Source organism: Cherax quadricarinatus, chromosome 4 (assembly GCF_038502225.1).
Source record: "Cherax quadricarinatus isolate ZL_2023a chromosome 4, ASM3850222v1, whole genome shotgun sequence".
NCBI classification, from domain to species: domain Eukaryota; kingdom Metazoa; phylum Arthropoda; class Malacostraca; order Decapoda; family Parastacidae; genus Cherax; species Cherax quadricarinatus.
The window spans coordinates 68,167,203-68,188,602 of NC_091295.1; the positions used below are offsets into that span (position 1 = coordinate 68,167,203).

At 48.1% G+C, this 21,400-nt stretch overlaps 1 protein-coding gene across 2 annotated transcripts in view; it reads right to left on the minus strand.

Moving 5' to 3' along the window:
- LOC128684452 (synaptotagmin-5) overlaps window positions 1-21,400 on the minus strand; it is a 231,414-nt gene that overhangs the window by 30,262 nt on the left and 179,752 nt on the right. For both annotated transcript variants that reach the window (XM_053770617.2, XM_053770616.2), the window contains exons 3-6: window positions 20,704-20,833; window positions 20,149-20,269; window positions 17,669-17,831; window positions 15,308-15,445 (exon numbers count right to left, since the gene is read on the minus strand). In XM_053770617.2, coding sequence (XP_053626592.1) covers window positions 15,308-15,445; window positions 17,669-17,831; window positions 20,149-20,269; window positions 20,704-20,833 — 552 coding nt within the window. The remainder of the gene's footprint in view (window positions 1-15,307; window positions 15,446-17,668; window positions 17,832-20,148; window positions 20,270-20,703; window positions 20,834-21,400) is intronic.

Genomic DNA, 21,400 nt, shown 5'->3' on the forward strand with positions numbered 1-21,400 from the left:
ACTGAAGTGTTGTGATGTACAGCACCTGCACACTGAAGTGTGGAGATGTACAGCACCTGCACACTGAAGTGTGGAGATGTACAGCACCTGCACACTGAAGTGTGGAGATGTACAGCACCTGCACACTGAAGTGTGGAGATGTACAGCACCTGCACACTGAAGTGTGGTGATGTACAACACCTGCACACTGAAGTGTGGAGATGTACAGCACCTGCACACTGAAGTGTGGAGATGTACAGCACCTGCACACTGAAGTGTGGTGATGTACAACACCTGCACACTGAAGTGTGGAGATGTACAGCACCTGCACACTGAAGTGTGGTGATGTACAGCACCTGCACACTGAAGTGTGGAGATGTACAGCACCTGCACACTGAAGTGTGGAGATGTACAGCACCTGCACACTGAAGTGTGGTGATGTACAGCACCTGCACACTTAAGTGTGGTGATGTACAGCACCTGCACACTGAAGTGTGGTGATGTACAACACCTGCACACTGAAGTGTGGAGATGTACAGCACCTGCACACTGAAGTGTGGTGATGTACAGCACCTGCACACTGAAGTGTGGTGATGTACAACACCTGCACACTGAAGTGTGGAGATGTACAGCACCTGCACACTGAAGTGTGGTGATGTACAGCACCTGCACACTGAAGTGTGGTGATGTACAGCACCTGCACACTGAAGTGTGGAGATGTACAGCACCTGCACACTGAAGTGTGGTGATGTACAGCACCTGCACACTGAAGTGTGGTGATGTACAGCACCTGTACACTGAAGTATGGAGATGTGCAGCACCTGCACACTGAAGTGTGGTGATGTACAGCACCTACACACTGAAGTGTGATGTACAACACATGCACACTGAAGTGTGATGTACAACACCTGCACACTGAAGTGTGATGTACAACACCTGCACACTGAAGTGTGGTGATGTACAACACCTGCACACTGAAGTGTGGTGATGTACAACACCTGCACACTGAAGTGTGGTGATGTACAACACCTGCACACTGAAGTGTGGTGATGTACAACACCTGCACACTGAAGTGTGGTGATGTACAACACCTGCACAATGAAGTGTGATGTACAGCACCTGCACACTGAAGTGTGGTGATGTACAGCACCTGCACACTGAAATGTGGTGATGTACAACACCTGCACACTGAAGTGTTGTGATGTACAGCACCTGCACACTGAAGTGTGGAGATGTACAGCACCTGCACACTGAAGTGTGGAGATGTACAGCACCTGCACACTGAAGTGTGGTGATGTACAGCACCTGCACACTGAAGTGTGGTGATGTACAGCACCTGCACACTGAAGTGTGGTGATGTACATCACCTGCACACTGAAGTGTGGTGATGTACAGCACCTGCACACTGAAGTGTGGTGATGTACAGCACCTGCACACTGAAGTGTGGTGATGTACAGCACCTGCACACTGAAGTGTGGAGATGTACAGCACCTGCACACTGAAGTGTGGTGATGTACAACACCTGCACACTGAAGTGTGGTGATGTAAAGCACCTACACACTGAAGTGTGGTGATGTACAGCACCTGCACACTGAAGTGTGGTGATGTACAGCACCTGCACACTGAAGTGTGGTGATGTACAGCACCTGCACACTGAAGTGTGGTGATGTACAGCACCTGCACACTGAAGTGTGGTGATGTACAGCACCTGCACACTGAAGTGTGGTGATGTACAGCACCTGCACACTGAAGTGTTGTGATGTACAGCACCTGCACACTGAAGTGTGGAGATGTACAGCACCTGCACACTGAAGTGTGGAGATGTACAGCACCTGCACACTGAAGTGTGGTGATGTACAGCACCTGCACACTGAAGTGTGGTGATGTACAGCACCTGCACACTGAAGTGTGGTGATGTACAGCACCTGCACACTGAAGTGTGGTGATGTACAGCACCTGCACACTGAAGTGTGGTGATGTACAGCACCTGCACACTGAAGTGTGATGTACAGCACCTGCACACTGAAGTGTGGAGATGTACAGCACCTGCACACTGAAGTGTGGTGATGTACAACACCTGCACACTGAAGTGTGGTGATGTACAGCACCTGCACACTGAAGTGTGGTGATGTACAGCACCTGCACACTGAAGTGTGGTGATGTACAGCACCTGCACACTGAAGTGTGGTGATGTACAGCACCTGCACACTGAAGTGTGGTGATGTACAGCACCTGCACACTGAAGTGTGGTGATGTACAGCACCTGCACACTGAAGTGTGGAGATGTACAGCACCTGCACACTGAAGTGTGGTGATGTACAACACCTGCACACTGAAGTGTGGTGATGTACAGCACCTGCACACTGGAGTGTGGAGATGTACAGCACCTGCACACTGAAGTGTGGTGATGTACAGCACCTGCACACTGAAGTGTGGAGATGTACAGCACTTGCACACTGAAGTGTGGTGATGTACAGCACCTGCACACTGAAGTGTGGTGATGTACAGCACCTGCACACTGAAGTGTTGTGATGTACAGCACCTGCACACTGAAGTGTGGAGATGTACAGCACCTGCACACTGAAGTGTGGAGATGTACAGCACCTGCACACTGAAGTGTGGAGATGTACAGCACCTGCACACTGAAGTGTGGAGATGTACAGCACCTGCACACTGAAGTGTGGTGATGTACAACACCTGCACACTGAAGTGTGGAGATGTACAGCACCTGCACACTGAAGTGTGGAGATGTACAGCACCTGCACACTGAAGTGTGGTGATGTACAACACCTGCACACTGAAGTGTGGAGATGTACAGCACCTGCACACTGAAGTGTGGAGATGTACAGCACCTGCACACTGAAGTGTGGTGATGTACAACACCTGCACACTGAAGTGTGGAGATGTACAGCACCTGCACACTGAAGTGTGGTGATGTACAGCACCTGCACACTGAAGTGTGGAGATGTACAGCACCTGCACACTGAAGTGTGAAGATGTACAGCACCTGCACACTGAAGTGTGGTGATGTACAGCACCTGCACACTGAAGTGTGGTGATGTACAGCACCTGCACACTGAAGTGTGGTGATGTACAACACCTGCACACTGAAGTGTGGAGATGTACAGCACCTGCACACTGAAGTGTGATGTACAGCACCTGCACACTGAAGTGTGGTGATGTACAACACCTGCACACTGAAGTGTGGAGATGTACAGCACCTGCACACTGAAGTGTGGTGATGTACAGCACCTGCACACTGAAGTGTGGTGATGTACAGCACCTGCACACTGAAGTGTGGAGATGTACAGCACCTGCACACTGAAGTGTGGTGATGTACAGCACCTGCACACTGAAGTGTGGTGATGTACAGCACCTGTACACTGAAGTATGGAGATGTGCAGCACCTGCACACTGAAGTGTGGTGATGTACAGCACCTACACACTGAAGTGTGATGTACAACACCTGCACACTGAAGTGTGATGTACAACACCTGCACACTGAAGTGTGATGTACAACACCTGCACACTGAAGTGTGGTGATGTACAACACCTGCACACTGAAGTGTGGTGATGTACAACACCTGCACACTGAAGTGTGGTGATGTACAACACCTGCATACTGAAGTGTGGTGATGTACAACACCTGCACACTGAAGTGTGGTGATGTACAACACCTGCACACTGAAGTGTGATGTACAGCACCTGCACACTGAAGTGTGGTGATGTACAGCACCTGCACACTGAAATGTGGTGATGTACAACACCTGCACACTGAAGTGTGGTGATGTACAACACCTGCACACTGAAGTGTGGTGATGTACAACACCTGCACACTGAAGTGTGGTGATGTACAACACCTGCACACTGAAGTGTGGAGATGTACAACACCTGCACACTGAAGTGTGGTGATGTACAACACCTGCACACTGAAGAGTGGTGATGTACAACACCTGCACACTGAAGTGTGGTGATGTACAGCACCTGCACACTGAAGTGTGGGGATGTACAACACCTGCACACTGAAGTGTGGTGATGTACAACACCTGCACACTGAAGTGTGGTGATGTACAACACCTGCACACTGAAGTGTGGTGATGTACAACACCTGCACACTGAAGTGTGATGTACAACACCTGCACACTGATGTGTGGAGATGTACAACACCTGCACACTGAAGTGTGGAGATGTACAACACCTGCACACTGAAGTGTGGTGATGTACAACACCTGCACACTGAAGTGTGGTGATGTACAACACCTGCACACTGAAGTGTGGTGATGTACAACACCTGCACACTGAAGTGTGGTGATGTACAACACCTGCACACTGAAGTGTGGGGATGTACAACACCTGCACACTGAAGTGTGGTGATGTGCAACACCTGCACACTGAAGTGTGGAGATGTACAACACCTGCACACTGAAGTGTGATGTACAACACCTGCACACTGAAGTGTGGAGATGTACAACACCTGCACACTGAAGTGTGGAGATGTACAACACCTGCACACTGAAGTGTGGTGTACAACACCTGCACACTGAAGTGTGGTGATGGACAACACCTGCACACTGAAGTGTTGGGATGTACAACACCTGCACACTGAAGTGTGGTGATGTGCAACACCTGCACACTGAAGTGTGGAGATGTACAACACCTGCACACTGAAGTGTAATGTACAACACCTGCACACTGAAGTGTGGAGATGTACAACACCTGCACACTGAAGTGTGGAGATGTACAACACCTGCACACTGAAGTGTGATGTACAACACTGCACACTGAAGTGTGGGGATGTACAGCACCTGCACACTGAATTGTGGTGATGTACAGCACCTGCACACTGAAGTGTGGAGATGTACAGCACCTGCACACTGAATTGTGGTGATGTACAGCACCTGCACACTGAATTGTGGTGATGTACAGCACCTGCACACTGAAGTGTGGGGATGTACAACACCTGCACACTGAAGTGTGGTGATGTACAACACCTGCACACTGAAGTGTGGTGATGTACAGCACCTGCACACTGAAGTGTGGTGATGTACAGCACCTGCACACTGAAGTGTGGTGATGTACAGCACCTGCACACTGAAGTGTGGTGATGTACAGCACCTGCACACTGAAGTGTGGTGATGTACAGCACCTGCACACTGAAGTGTGGTGATGTACAGCACCTGCACACTGAAGTGTGGTGATGTACAGCACCTGCACACTGAAGTGTGGAGATGTACAGCACCTGCACACTGAAGTGTGGTGATGTACAACACCTGCACACTGGAGTGTGGTGATGTACAGCACCTGCACACTGGAGTGTGGAGATGTACAGCACCTGCACACTGAAGTGTGGTGATGTACAGCACCTGCACACTGAAGTGTGGAGATGTACAGCACTTGCACACTGAAGTGTGGTGATGTACAGCACCTGCACACTGAAGTGTGGTGATGTACAGCACCTGCACACTGAAATGTTGTGATGTACAGCACCTGCACACTGAAGTGTGGAGATGTACAGCACCTGCACACTGAAGTGTGGAGATGTACAGCACCTGCACACTGAAGTGTGGAGATGTACAGCACCTGCACACTGAAGTGTGGAGATGTACAGCACCTGCACACTGAAGTGTGGTGATGTACAACACCTGCACACTGAAGTGTGGAGATGTACAGCACCTGCACACTGAAGTGTGGAGATGTACAGCACCTGCACACTGAAGTGTGGTGATGTACAACACCTGCACACTGAAGTGTGGAGATGTACAGCACCTGCACACTGAAGTGTGGTGATGTACAGCACCTGCACACTGAAGTGTGGAGATGTACAGCACCTGCACACTGAAGTGTGGAGATGTACAGCACCTGCACACTGAAGTGTGGTGATGTACAGCACCTGCACACTGAAGTGTGGTGATGTACAGCACCTGCACACTGAAGTGTGGTGATGTACAACACCTGCACACTGAAGTGTGGAGATGTACAGCACCTGCACACTGAAGTGTGGTGATGTACAGCACCTGCACACTGAAGTGTGGTGATGTACAACACCTGCACACTGAAGTGTGGAGATGTACAGCACCTGCACACTGAAGTGTGGTGATGTACAGCACCTGCACACTGAAGTGTGGTGATGTACAGCACCTGCACACTGAAGTGTGGAGATGTACAGCACCTGCACACTGAAGTGTGGTGATGTACAGCACCTGCACACTGAAGTGTGGTGATGTACAGCACCTGTACACTGAAGTATGGAGATGTGCAGCACCTGCACACTGAAGTGTGGTGATGTACAGCACCTACACACTGAAGTGTGATGTACAACACATGCACACTGAAGTGTGATGTACAACACCTGCACACTGAAGTGTGATGTACAACACCTGCACACTGAAGTGTGGTGATGTACAACACCTGCACACTGAAGTGTGGTGATGTACAACACCTGCACACTGAAGTGTGGTGATGTACAACACCTGCACACTGAAGTGTGGTGATGTACAACACCTGCACACTGAAGTGTGGTGATGTACAACACCTGCACAATGAAGTGTGATGTACAGCACCTGCACACTGAAGTGTGGTGATGTACAGCACCTGCACACTGAAATGTGGTGATGTACAACACCTGCACACTGAAGTGTTGTGATGTACAGCACCTGCACACTGAAGTGTGGAGATGTACAGCACCTGCACACTGAAGTGTGGAGATGTACAGCACCTGCACACTGAAGTGTGGTGATGTACAGCACCTGCACACTGAAGTGTGGTGATGTACAGCACCTGCACACTGAAGTGTGGTGATGTACAGCACCTGCACACTGAAGTGTGGTGATGTACAGCACCTGCACACTGAAGTGTGGTGATGTACAGCACCTGCACACTGAAGTGTGGTGATGTACAGCACCTGCACACTGAAGTGTGGAGATGTACAGCACCTGCACACTTAAGTGTGGTGATGTACAACACCTGCACACTGAAGTGTGGTGATGTACAGCACCTACACACTGAAGTGTGGTGATGTACAGCACCTGCACACTGAAGTGTGGTGATGTACAGCACCTGCACACTGAAGTGTGGTGATGTACAGCACCTGCACACTGAAGTGTGGTGATGTACAGCACCTGCACACTGAAGTGTGGTGATGTACAGCACCTGCACACTGAAGTGTGGTGATGTACAGCACCTGCACACTGAAGTGTTGTGATGTACAGCACCTGCACACTGAAGTGTGGAGATGTACAGCACCTGCACACTGAAGTGTGGAGATGTACAGCACCTGCACACTGAAGTGTGGTGATGTACAGCACCTGCACACTGAAGTGTGGTGATGTACAGCACCTGCACACTGAAGTGTGGTGATGTACAGCACCTGCACACTGAAGTGTGGTGATGTACAGCACCTGCACACTGAAGTGTGGTGATGTACAGCACCTGCACACTGAAGTGTGATGTACAGCACCTGCACACTGAAGTGTGGAGATGTACAGCACCTGCACACTGAAGTGTGGTGATGTACAACACCTGCACACTGAAGTGTGGTGATGTACAGCACCTGCACACTGAAGTGTGGTGATGTACAGCACCTGCACACTGAAGTGTGGTGATGTACAGCACCTGCACACTGAAGTGTGGTGATGTACAGCACCTGCACACTGAAGTGTGGAGATGTACAGCACCTGCACACTGAAGTGTGGAGATGTACAGCACCTGCACACTGAAGTGTGGAGATGTACAGCACCTGCACACTGAAGTGTGGAGATGTACAGCACCTGCACACTGAAGTGTGGTGATGTACAACACCTGCACACTGAAGTGTGGAGATGTACAGCACCTGCACACTGAAGTGTGGAGATGTACAGCACCTGCACACTGAAGTGTGGTGATGTACAACACCTGCACACTGAAGTGTGGAGATGTACAGCACCTGCACACTGAAGTGTGGAGATGTACAGCACCTGCACACTGAAGTGTGGTGATGTACAACACCTGCACACTGAAGTGTGGAGATGTACAGCACCTGCACACTGAAGTGTGGTGATGTACAGCACCTGCACACTGAAGTGTGGAGATGTACAGCACCTGCACACTGAAGTGTGAAGATGTACAGCACCTGCACACTGAAGTGTGGTGATGTACAGCACCTGCACACTGAAGTGTGGTGATGTACAGCACCTGCACACTGAAGTGTGGTGATGTACAACACCTGCACACTGAAGTGTGGAGATGTACAGCACCTGCACACTGAAGTGTGATGTACAGCACCTGCACACTGAAGTGTGGTGATGTACAACACCTGCACACTGAAGTGTGGAGATGTACAGCACCTTCACACTGAAGTGTGGTGATGTACAGCACCTGCACACTGAAGTGTGGTGATGTACAGCACCTGCACACTGAAGTGTGGAGATGTACAGCACCTGCACACTGAAGTGTGGTGATGTACAGCACCTGCACACTGAAGTGTGGTGATGTACAGCACCTGTACACTGAAGTATGGAGATGTGCAGCACCTGCACACTGAAGTGTGGTGATGTACAGCACCTACACACTGAAGTGTGATGTACAACACCTGCACACTGAAGTGTGATGTACAACACCTGCACACTGAAGTGTGATGTACAACACCTGCACACTGAAGTGTGGTGATGTACAACACCTGCACACTGAAGTGTGGTGATGTACAACACCTGCACACTGAAGTGTGGTGATGTACAACACCTGCATACTGAAGTGTGGTGATGTACAACACCTGCACACTGAAGTGTGGTGATGTACAACACCTGCACACTGAAGTGTGATGTACAGCACCTGCACACTGAAGTGTGGTGATGTACAGCACCTGCACACTGAAATGTGGTGATGTACAACACCTGCACACTGAAGTGTGGTGATGTACAACACCTGCACACTGAAGTGTGGTGATGTACAACACCTGCACACTGAAGTGTGGTGATGTACAACACCTGCACACTGAAGTGTGGAGATGTACAACACCTGCACACTGAAGTGTGGTGATGTACAACACCTGCACACTGAAGTGTGGTGATGTACAACACCTGCACACGGAAGTGTGGTGATGTACAGCACCTGCACACTGAAGTGTGGGGATGTACAACACCTGCACACTGAAGTGTGGTGATGTACAACACCTGCACACTGAAGTGTGGTGATGTACAACACCTGCACACTGAAGTGTGGTGATGTACAACACCTGCACACTGAAGTGTGATGTACAACACCTGCACACTGATGTGTGGAGATGTACAACACCTGCACACTGAAGTGTGGAGATGTACAACACCTGCACACTGAAGTGTGGTGATGTACAACACCTGCACACTGAAGTGTGGTGATGTACAACACCTGCACACTGAAGTGTGGTGATGTACAACACCTGCACACTGAAGTGTGGTGATGTACAACACCTGCACACTGAAGTGTGGGGATGTACAACACCTGCACACTGAAGTGTGGTGATGTGCAACACCTGCACACTGAAGTGTGGAGATGTACAACACCTGCACACTGAAGTGTGATGTACAACACCTGCACACTGAAGTGTGGAGATGTACAACACCTGCACACTGAAGTGTGGAGATGTACAACACCTGCACACTGAAGTGTGGTGTACAACACCTGCACACTGAAGTGTGGTGATGGACAACACCTGCACACTGAAGTGTTGGGATGTACAACACCTGCACACTGAAGTGTGGTGATGTGCAACACCTGCACACTGAAGTGTGGAGATGTACAACACCTGCACACTGAAGTGTAATGTACAACACCTGCACACTGAAGTGTGGAGATGTACAACACCTGCACACTGAAGTGTGGAGATGTACAACACCTGCACACTGAAGTGTGATGTACAACACTGCACACTGAAGTGTGGGGATGTACAGCACCTGCACACTGAATTGTGGTGATGTACAGCACCTGCACACTGAAGTGTGGAGATGTACAGCACCTGCACACTGAATTGTGGTGATGTACAGCACCTGCACACTGAATTGTGGTGATGTACAGCACCTGCACACTGAAGTGTGGGGATGTACAACACCTGCACACTGAAGTGTGGTGATGTACAACACCTGCACACTGAAGTGTGAGGATGTACAACACCTGCACACTGAAGTGTGGTGATGTACAACACCTGCACACTGAAGTGTGATGTACAGCACCTGCACACTGAAGTGTGGAGATGTACAGCACCTGCACACTGAAGTGTGGTGATGTACAACACCTGCACACTGAAGTGTGGGGATGTACAACACCTGCACACTGAAGTGTGGTGATGTACAACACCTGCACACTGAAGTGTGGTGATGTACAACACCTGCACACTGAAGTGTGGGGATGTACAACACCTGCACACTGAAGTGTGGGGATGTACAACACCTGCACACTGAAGTGTGGAGATGTACAACACCTGCACACTGAAGTGTGGTGATGTACAACACCTGCACACTGAAGTGTGGTGATGTACAGGACCTGCACACTGAAGTGTGGGGATGTACAACACCTGCACACTGAAGTGTGGGGATGTACAGCACCTGCACACTGAAGTGTGGGTGATGTACAACACCTGCACACTGAAGTGTGGGGATGTACAACACCTGCACAATGAAGTGTGGGGATGTACAGCACCTGCACACTGAAGTGTGGGGATGTACAACACCTGCACACTGAAGTGTGGGGATGTACAACACCTGCACACTGAAGTGTGGAGATGTACAACACCTGCACACTGAAGTGTGGAGATGTACAACACCTGCACACTGAAGTGTGGTGATGTACAGCACCTGCACACTGAAGTGTGGTGATGTACAACACCTGCACACTGAAGTGTGGTGATGTACAACACCTGCACACTGAAGTGTGGTGATGTACAGCACCTGCACACTGAAGTGTGGTGATGTACAACACCTGCACACTGAAGTGTGGAGATGTACAGCACCTGCACACTGAAGTGTGGAGATGTACAGCACCTGCACACTGAAGTGTGGAGATGTACAGCACCTGCACACTGAAGTGTGGAGATGTACAGCACCTGCACACTGAAGTGTGGTGATGTACAGCACCTGCTCACTGAAGCGTGGAGATGTACAACACCTGCACATTGAAGTGTGGTGATGTACAACACCTGCACACTGAAGTGTGGAGATGTACAGCACCTGCACACTGAAGTGTGGAGATGTACAGCACCTGCACACTGAAGTGTGGAGATGTACAGCACCTGCACACTGAAGTGTGGAGATGTACAGCACCTGCACACTGAAGTGTGATGTACAGCACCTGCACACTGAAGTGTGGAGATGTACAGCACCTGCACACTGAAGTGTGGAGATGTACAGCACCTGCACACTGAAGTGTGGTGATGTACAACACCTGCACACTGAAGTGTGGAGATGTACAACACCTGCACACTGAAGTGTGGAGATGTACAACACCTGCACACTGAAGTGTGGAGATGTACAGCACCTGCACACTGAAGTGTGGTGATGTACAACACCTGCACACTGAAGTGTGGTGATGTACAGCACGTGCACACTGAAGTGTGGAGATGTACAACACCTGCACACTGAAGTGTGGAGATGTACAGCACCTGCACACTGAAGTGTGGAGATGTAGAGCACCTGCACACTGAAGTGTGGAGATGTACAGCACCTGCACACTGAAGTGTGGTGATGTACAGCACCTGCACACTGAAGTGTGGAGATGTACAACACCTGCACACTGAAGTGTGGAGATGTACAGCACCTGCACACTGAAGTGTGGAGATGTACAGCACCTGCACACTGAAGTGTGGAGGTGTACAGCACCTGCACACTGAAGTGTGGTGATGTACAGCACCTGCACACTGAAGTGTGGTGATGTACAACACCTGCACACTGAAGTGTGGAGATGTACAGCACCTGCACACTGAAGTGTGGAGATGTACAGCACCTGCACACTGAAGTGTGGAGATGTACAGCACCTGCACACTGAAGTGTGGTGATGTACAGCATCTGCACACTGAAGTGTGGTGATGTACAGCACCTGCACACTGAAGTGTGGAGATGTACAGCACCTGCACACTGAAGTGTGGTGATGTACAGCACCTGCACACTGAAGTGTGGAGATGTACAGCACCTGCACACTGAAGTGTGGAGATGTACAGCACCTGCACACTGAAGTGTGGTGATGTACAGCACCTGCACACTGAAGTGTGGTGATGTACAGCACCTGCACACTGAAGTGTGGAGATGTACAGCACCTGCACACTGAAGTGTGGTGATGTACAGCACCTGCACACTGAAGTGTGGTGATGTACAGCACCTGCACACTGAAGTGTGGTGATGTACAGCACCTGCACACTGAAGTGTGGAGATGTACAGCACCTGCACACTGAAGTGTGGAGATGTACAGCACCTGCACACTGAAGTGTGGTGATGTACAGCACCTGCACACTGAAGTGTGGAGATGTACAGCACCTGCACACTGAAGTGTGGGGATGTTGCACTTCAGATGGTCATTCGAACTGTGACGTGTGCGCACTTCTGGCAAGACAGCTAAAGAGTGAGTGATGGTGCACATTATTTTTTCATGGATCATCTTTTTAGTGAGGAATAAATAAATAAATAAATAAGGCAGCCGGGATTGATGGGATAAAGATAGAAATGTTAAAAGCAGGTGGGGATATAGTTTTGGAGTGGTTGGTGCAATTATTTAATAAATGTATGGAAGAGGGTAAGGTACCTAGGGATTGGCAGAGAGCATGCATAGTTCCTTTGTATAAAGGCAAAGGGGATAAAAGAGAGTGCAAAAATTATAGGGGGATAAGTCTGTTGAGTGTACCTGGTAAAGTGTATGGTAGAGTTATAATTGAAAGAATTAAGAGTAAGACGGAGAATAGGATAGCAGATGAACAAGGAGGCTTTAGGAAAGGTAGGGGGTGTGTGGACCAGGTGTTTACAGTGAAACATATAAGTGAACAGTATTTAGATAAGGCTAAAGAGGTCTTTGTGGCATTTATGGATTTGGAAAAGGCGTATGACAGGGTGGATAGGGGGGCAATGTGGCAGATGTTGCAAGTGTATGGTGTAGGAGGTAGGTTACTGAAAGCAGTGAAGAGTTTTTACGAGGATAGTGAGGCTCAAGTTAGAGTATGTAGGAAAGAGGGAAATTTTTTCCCAGTAAAAGTAGGCCTTAGACAAGGATGTGTGATGTCACCGTGGTTGTTAAATATATTTATAGATGGGGTTGTAAGAGAAGTAAATGCGAGGGTCTTGGCAAGAGGCGTGGAGTTAAAAGATAAAGAATCACACACAAAGTGGGAGTTGTCACAGCTGCTCTTTGCTGATGACACTGTGCTCTTGGGAGATTCTGAAGAGAAGTTGCAGAGATTGGTGGATGAATTTGGTAGGGTGTGCAAAAGAAGAAAATTAAAGGTGAATACAGGAAAGAGTAAGGTTATGAGGATAACAAAAAGATTAGGTGATGAAAGATTGAATATCAGATTGGAGGGAGAGAGTATGGAGGAGGTGAACGTATTCAGATATTTGGGAGTGGACGTGTCAGCGGATGGGTCTATGAAAGATGAGGTGAATCATAGAATTGATGAGGGAAAAAGAGTGAGTGGTGCTCTTAGGAGTCTGTGGAGACAAAGAACTTTGTCCTTGGAGGCAAAGAGGGGAATGTATGAGAGTATAGTTTTACCAACGCTCTTATATGGGTGTGAAGCGTGGGTGATGAATGTTGCAGCGAGGAGAAGGCTGAAGGCAGTGGAGATGTCATGTCTGAGGGCAATGTGTGGTGTGAATATAATGCAGAGAATTCGTAGTTTGGAAGTTAGGAGGAGGTGCGGGATTACCAAAACTGTTGTCCAGAGGGCTGAGGAAGGGTTGTTGAGGTGGTTCGGACATGTAGAGAGAATGGAGCGAAACAGAATGACTTCAAGAGTGTATCAGTCTGTAGTGGAAGGAAGGCGGGGTAGGGGTCGGCCTAGGAAGGGTTGGAGGGAGGGGGTAAAGGAGGTTTTGTGTGCGAGGGGCTTGGACTTCCAGCAGGCATGCGTGAGCGTGTTTGATAGGAGTGAATGGAGACAAATGGTTTTTAATACTTGACGTGCTGTTGGAGTGTGAGCAAAGTAACATTTATGAAGGGATTCAGGGAAACCGGCAGGCCGGACTTGAGTCCTGGAGATGGGAAGTACAGTGCCTGCACTCTGAAGGAGGGGTGTTAATGTTGCAGTTTAAAAACTGTAGTGTAAAGCACCCTTCTGGCAAGACAGTGATGGAGTGAATGATGGTGAAAGTTTTTCTTTTTCGGGCCACCCTGCCTTGGTGGGAAGCGGCCGGTGTGATAAAAATATATATATATATATATATATATATATATATATATATATATATATATATATATATATATATATATATATATATATATATATATATATTAAAAACCACCATGTACACGCTGAAGACAAGTATTAGCAATAAATTTGGGCTTGTGACTATATTGTCAAATTATAATTAACTGCCCTTGTGTCTCTTACCAGCTATAACGAATTATGGTGACAGTTAAAAGTGTTTTATAATGGTGTTTGTAGTGTCACCTTCAATAATCTCTTGTGACACCACACTGACACCACACAGTGACACCACACAGCAGTGACCCACACAGTGACGCCACACAGCAGTGACCCACACAGTGACACCACACACAGCAGTGACCCACACAGTGACCCCACACAGCAGTGGCACTACACAGCAGTGACCCACACAGTGACGCCACACAGCAGTGACCCACACTGTGACCCCACACACAGCAGTGACCCACACAGTGACCCCACACAGCAGTGGCACCACACAGCAGTGACCCACACAGTGACGCCACACAGCAGTGACCCACACAGTGACCCCACACACAGCAGTGACCCACACAGTGACCCCACACAGCAGTGGCACCACACAGCAGTGACCCACACAGTGACGCCACACAGCAGTGACCCACACAGTGACGCCACACAGCAGTGACCCACACAGTGACACCACACAGCAATAACACCACACAGCAGTGACACCACACACAGCAGTGACACCACACACAGCAGTGACACCACACACAGCAGTGACCCCACACAGCAGTGACCCCACACACAGCCAGAGTGACCCCACACAGTGACCCCCACAGTGACCTCACACAGCAACCCCAGTGACCCCCACAGTGACGTCACAGTGATCCCACAATGACCTCAGTGACCCCACTGACCTCACAGTGACCCCACACAGCCAGAGTGACCCCACAGTGACGGCCACACAGTAACCCCCACACAGTGACCACTCACCAGCACGGTGATAACAAGCTTGCCGGTGTTAGCGTCTGGGCTGGTCACAACGTACTGCACACCGAAGGAAAGGTGCCCCTGGGCTTCACCTCCCATGGGGCTGCCTACCCCGCTGCCCACACTGTCGCCCACGCTGCTCTGAAAGGACAACACAAACAGCAGGTCACGTCAACAGGTCATTTCAGTACGGGCAGATTAACTAGAGGCTCACGAAGGATCGCCTCCGATCAAGGGAATTTATCCATGGGTCATACAAGGTGACATTTGGATTTGGAAGATGACCTTTGGATAGGGGAGATGACCACTGGATATGGGAGAAGACCACTGGATATGGAAGATGTCCACTGGATATGGAAGATGACCACTGGATATGGAAGATGATCACGGGATATGGAAGATGACCACTGGATATGGAAGATGATCACTGGATATGGAAGTTGACCACTGGATATGGAAGACGACCACTGGATATGGAAGATGACCACTGGATATAGAAGATGACCACTGGATATGGAAGATGATCACTGGATATGGAAGTTGACCACTGGATATGGAAGACGACCACTGGATATGGAAGATGACCACTGGATATAGAAGATGATCACTGGATATAGAAGATGACCACTTGATATGGAAGAGGACCACTGGATATGGGAGATGACCACTGGATATGGGAGATGACCACTGGATATGGGAGATGACCACTGAATATGGAAGATGACCACTGGATATGGAAGATGACCACTGGATATGGAAGATGACCACTGGATATGGGAGATGACCACTGGATATGGGAGATGACCACTGAATATGGAAGATGACCACTGGATATGGAAGATGACCACTGGATATGGAAGATGACCACTGGATATGGAAGATGACCACTGGATATGGGAGATGACCACTGGATATGGGAGATGACCACTGGATATGGAAGATGACCACTGGATATGGAAGATGACCACTGGATATGGAAGATGACCACTGGATATGGAAGATGACCACTGGATATGGAAGATGACCACTGGATATGGAAGATGACCACTGGATATGGAAGATGACCACTGGATATGGAAGATGACCACTGGATATGGAAGATGACCACTGGATATGGAAGATGACCACTGGATATGGAAGATGACCACTGGATATGGGAGATGACCACTGGATATGGAAGATGACCACTGGATATGGAAGATGACCACTGGATATGGAAGATGACCACTGGATATGGAAGATGACCACTGGATATGGAAGATGACCACTGGATATGGGAGATGACCACTGGATATGGAAGATGACCACTGGATATGGAAGATGACCACTGGATATGGAAGATGACCACTGGATATGGAAGATGACCACTGGATATGGGAGATGACCACTGAATATGGAAGATGACCACTGGATATGGAAGATGACCAATGGATATGGAAGATGACCACTGGATATAGAAGATGATCACTGGATATGGAAGATGACCACTGGATATGGAAGATGACCACTGGATATGGAAGATGACCACTGGATATGGAAGATGACCACTGGATATGGAAGATGACCACTGGATATGGAAGATGACCACTGGATATGGGAGATGACCACTGGATATGGAAGATGACCACTGGATATGGAAGATGACCACTGGATATGGAAGATGACCACTGGATATGGAAGATGACCACTGGATATGGGAGATGACCACTGAATATGGAAGATGACCACTGGATATGGAAGATGACCACTGGATATGGAAGATGACCACTGGATATGGGAGATGACCACTGGATATGGGAGATGACCACTGAATATGGAAGATGACCACTGGATATGGAAGATGACCACTGGATATGGAAGATGACCACTGGATATGGAAGATGACCACTGGATATGGGAGATGACCACTGGATATGGAAGATGACCACTGGATATGGAAGATGACCACTGAATATGGAAGATGACCACTGGATATGGAAGATGACCACTGGATATGGAAGATGACCACTAGATATGGAAGATGACCACTGGATATGGAAGATGACCACTGGATATGGAAGATGACCACTGGATATGGAAGATGACCACTGGATATGGAAGATGACCACTGGATATGGAAGAGGGGTAGACGGTAGCGCAAGAGCATCTAGATACATGCAAGACCTAGGCACTTGGGCCCCAGAAGGGTTAAATGAAGTACATCTTAATTTATATCTGTCACTGCCTCATCTCCAGCAAGCAAATTTTTGATATTTGTCCGGGGAACGTCGAAATCTGCCTGGTTTCAGACCAGGCCCCGGGGGCGTTGACCCCTGAAACCCCCGAAACCCTCTCCAGGTATCACTGGGAATTTACGTTACTCACCCTGCAGGAGTTGGTGGGGGAGGTTCTGCCTGAGTACTCTGACATGGAGGAGTAGGTGGAGTCTCTCTTGGAGGACAGGGCCCCCAGTAGGGAGTTTGTCTCCGAGGTACCATGAACAGGACTGATGTACGTGTACTTTGTGTGCGTGGGCGTCTGCCCCGGCCTGTGTACGTGGCACAGGGAGAGAGGGGGATACGATGGGTTAGTTCTAAGTACAACTAGGTACAGTATCATTTGGTTAGTTCTAAGTACAAGGAACTAGGTAAGAGCATTTGGCTAATTCTTATTAAGTACAGTACCATGTACAGTATCAATTGGTTAGTTCTAAGTACAAGTAACTAGGTAGATCATTCGATTAGTTATAAGCACTTGGCAAGACAACAAAACTGTTAGTGTCGAATCATTAAAACGAAGTAAAAAAAAAATATATACCTTCAATACCAGAACATCAGTAAGTCAAGATCAATATAAAATGCTTCTGTAATTTATTAAAAAAACTGACAAGGCTGTATTAATAAAACTTAAATAAAATTTTTACAGGATACAAGACAAGCCACAGGGGATGGAAATCTTCAGATCAAGTACTTTCACATGTGTCCGTGCGTCATCAGGAGCTATGCAATGCTACAAGAGTAGCAAAAGAATTCTGTGGCTTATCTTGCATTAACATAACTTTTTTTCAATTGTATTGCATATATATATATATATATATATATATATATATATATATATATATATATATATATATATATATATATATATATATATATATATATATATATATATAATGTACTCGCCTAATTGTTGTTGCAGGAGTCGAGACTCAGCTCCTGGCCTCACCTCTTCACTGACCGCTAGGTCCTCCCTCTCCCTGCTCCATGAGCTTTATCATACCTCGTCTTAAAACTATGTATGCGTGTATGTGTACGTGTGTGTGTGTGTGTGTGTGTGTGTGTGTGTGTGTGTGTGTGTGTGTGTGTGTGTGTGTGTGTGTGTACAGGCTTAAAAACTAGGTATGATAGGGCCAACATGGTTAGGATGGATTCCAGTTAAAGGGCCGGGACAGTAGCCGTGACTCGACCCCTCCCTCAGCTACAGAGTAAAGACAGAAGAGTGTGTAAGCTTGAGTGGTGACTGGAACTCAAATCAGTGTTGGAACATCAACCAGAGGTAATTTGGTCCATGGCAAAAGTGGAGCTGAAGTGGTCGTCAAAAAAGTGACTCCATGAATAGAAATAATTGGCAATGATTATATTTAGAGATGAAGAGGGGGAGAGAGAGATGGAGGGAAGTATGGAGGGAGGGAAGTATGGAGGGAGGGAGGGAATTATGGAGGGAGGGAGGTTTTAGATGGGAGGGAAGTATTAAGTGGGAGGAAAGGAATGAGGCAGGAGGGAGAAAAGGAAGGGTAAAAATGGGGTAAAAGTGGGGATAGGGAAGTGGAGACTAGTAACAAGAGACCTGAAGAGGAAGACCTCTGATTTCATGGTGTTAGTTAAGAGAAAAGACTAAAGACGGAGTACAGTCTGGGAAGACTAAAACTGAGTACAGTCTAGTAAGACCAAACACTGAGTACAGTTTGGCAAGACCAGAGACGGAGTACAATCTGAGAAGAGGTGACAGTTATTACCATGCAAGAAAATGGCCGAGAGTGCGAATCACACTGAGTACAGTTGTCAGAGCTACACACCTGTCGTGGAACTCTGAGGGCTGTGAATAAAAGCTACAAAAAAGTGAAATTTAACACCCGAAGGAGTTGGGGAGACATAATTACGACATACTCGATATTTAGAGTCTTCAACAGAGTCCCTTCACTAACACACAGATGCCAGGAGCTATATTTCAACTCCACAAAAAACCTGGTACAAATAAATCACAGCAGGCCCAGGAGCTGCGACCCAACCTTTAATAAGAGAGGTCTGGAAATTCCCGAAATTCTGGGAAAATGAGCTTATGGCATGACAAATATAATTACACTTGTATGAAGCTATAAAGAACATCACAGCCGACCAGAGATTATATCAGCACTCTTGTGAGAGAGAGAGAGAGAGAGAGAGAGAGGGGGATACGAGTATATAATAAGGTAAAGGCGGGAGCATCAAAAATATTTGAGACCGATATTCAAATATTATGAACGACAGTGAGTGAATGAGAGTATACTTACCTACTTGTAGGTGGAGGGGAGGGGAGGGGAGAGGTGGGGAGGGGAGGGGTGGGGAGGGGAGGGGAGAGGGGTCAAATCTCGGCTTCGAGCTCTGTTTCTCACCTACCACGGCCACACACACACACACACACACACACACACACACACACACACACACACACACACACACACACACACACTATTCCTCCAAGCATACCTACCCCTAAAACTGTGTATGGACTTATTTGCTTCGCTTTGCTAACGTTTCTCCCGTGCGGTGAGTGTTTTGATGTGGGTGGGTACAAGGGCGTGAGACTCACTCCATGGGAGTACTCACGTCAGGGCGAGGTCTGGAGTGGGGTCAGAGGGACTCTTGGCGTACGTTGTCAGGCGTAGAGTGGGCGCCTCCCCGGCGTATATACTCTGACGCTCCTTCTCGCGCCGCCGCCGCTCCTCGTCTGTCACGGAGTACATAGGAGTACATAAAAGTATATGAGAGTACATGGGAGTACATGAAAGCATGAGAGTGCATGGGAGTACATGAAAGTATACGAGTACATGGGAGTACATGAAAATATATAACAGTACATGAAAGTATATGAGAGTACATAGGGGTACATAAGAGTACATGGGAGAACATGGGTGAAAAATATACCTGGAAATACCACAGGAACACAGGAAGAGAGAGAGAGAGAGAGAGAGAGAGAGAGAGAGAGAGAGAGAGAGAGAGAGAGAGAGAGAGAGAGAGAGAGAGAGAGAGAGAGAGAGAGAGAACTAACCAAGGATTTACACCCGTGGAACCCAGGACACACGAAGATAAGTGCAATGTGTAAATATCAGTGTTGAACAATGTAAACCCCATATTGAACTACCCCCCACATCCTAAACTCACCATCAAGAAATATAGTATTAAGCCAGCAACCCCTGGCCACCACACACACCACCAGCACCAGCGTCAGCGCCACCACCACCGCACCAGCGACCACCACACCGAGACGACCCCAGGCCGTCAGTGTGTACATCTGTCCAAATGAAGAAATCACTATTAAAAACAATGGGATAAGGTGTTAGAACACGTGTATAAGAGCCTACAACACGTGTAAGAGCCCTTGGGGCACGTATAAGGTGTAAGAGACCATAGGACACGTGTAAGAAGCCATATCACACGTGTAAGAGGCCATAGAACACGTAAGATTCCACAGGACACGTGTAAGGAGCACAGGACACACATGGAGCATAAAATACGTAGAGAAAATAAGACGTAAATAACACACACACACAACACTTCAATGCCCTTAGATCAAAATATTTCAGAAACACAGGTTTATTCCGTAAACACGTGTCTTCACCCACTGGATACGTAGTCGGGTGAGGACCGGTGTAGCGTAGAGCTCAGGTCCCATGTAGGGAGCAACAGACGCCTAAACAAGCGAAGCAACCTGAATGTAAGACTTAGCGACGATAACTAGTACTGTTAGGTGAAAATACACATGCAAGTAATTTTATATTTTATTGCATAATGTTGATAGAATTACACCGTCGGTAATTCTGCCGACATTATTATACCTTGAGTACTTTTACCCGAGATC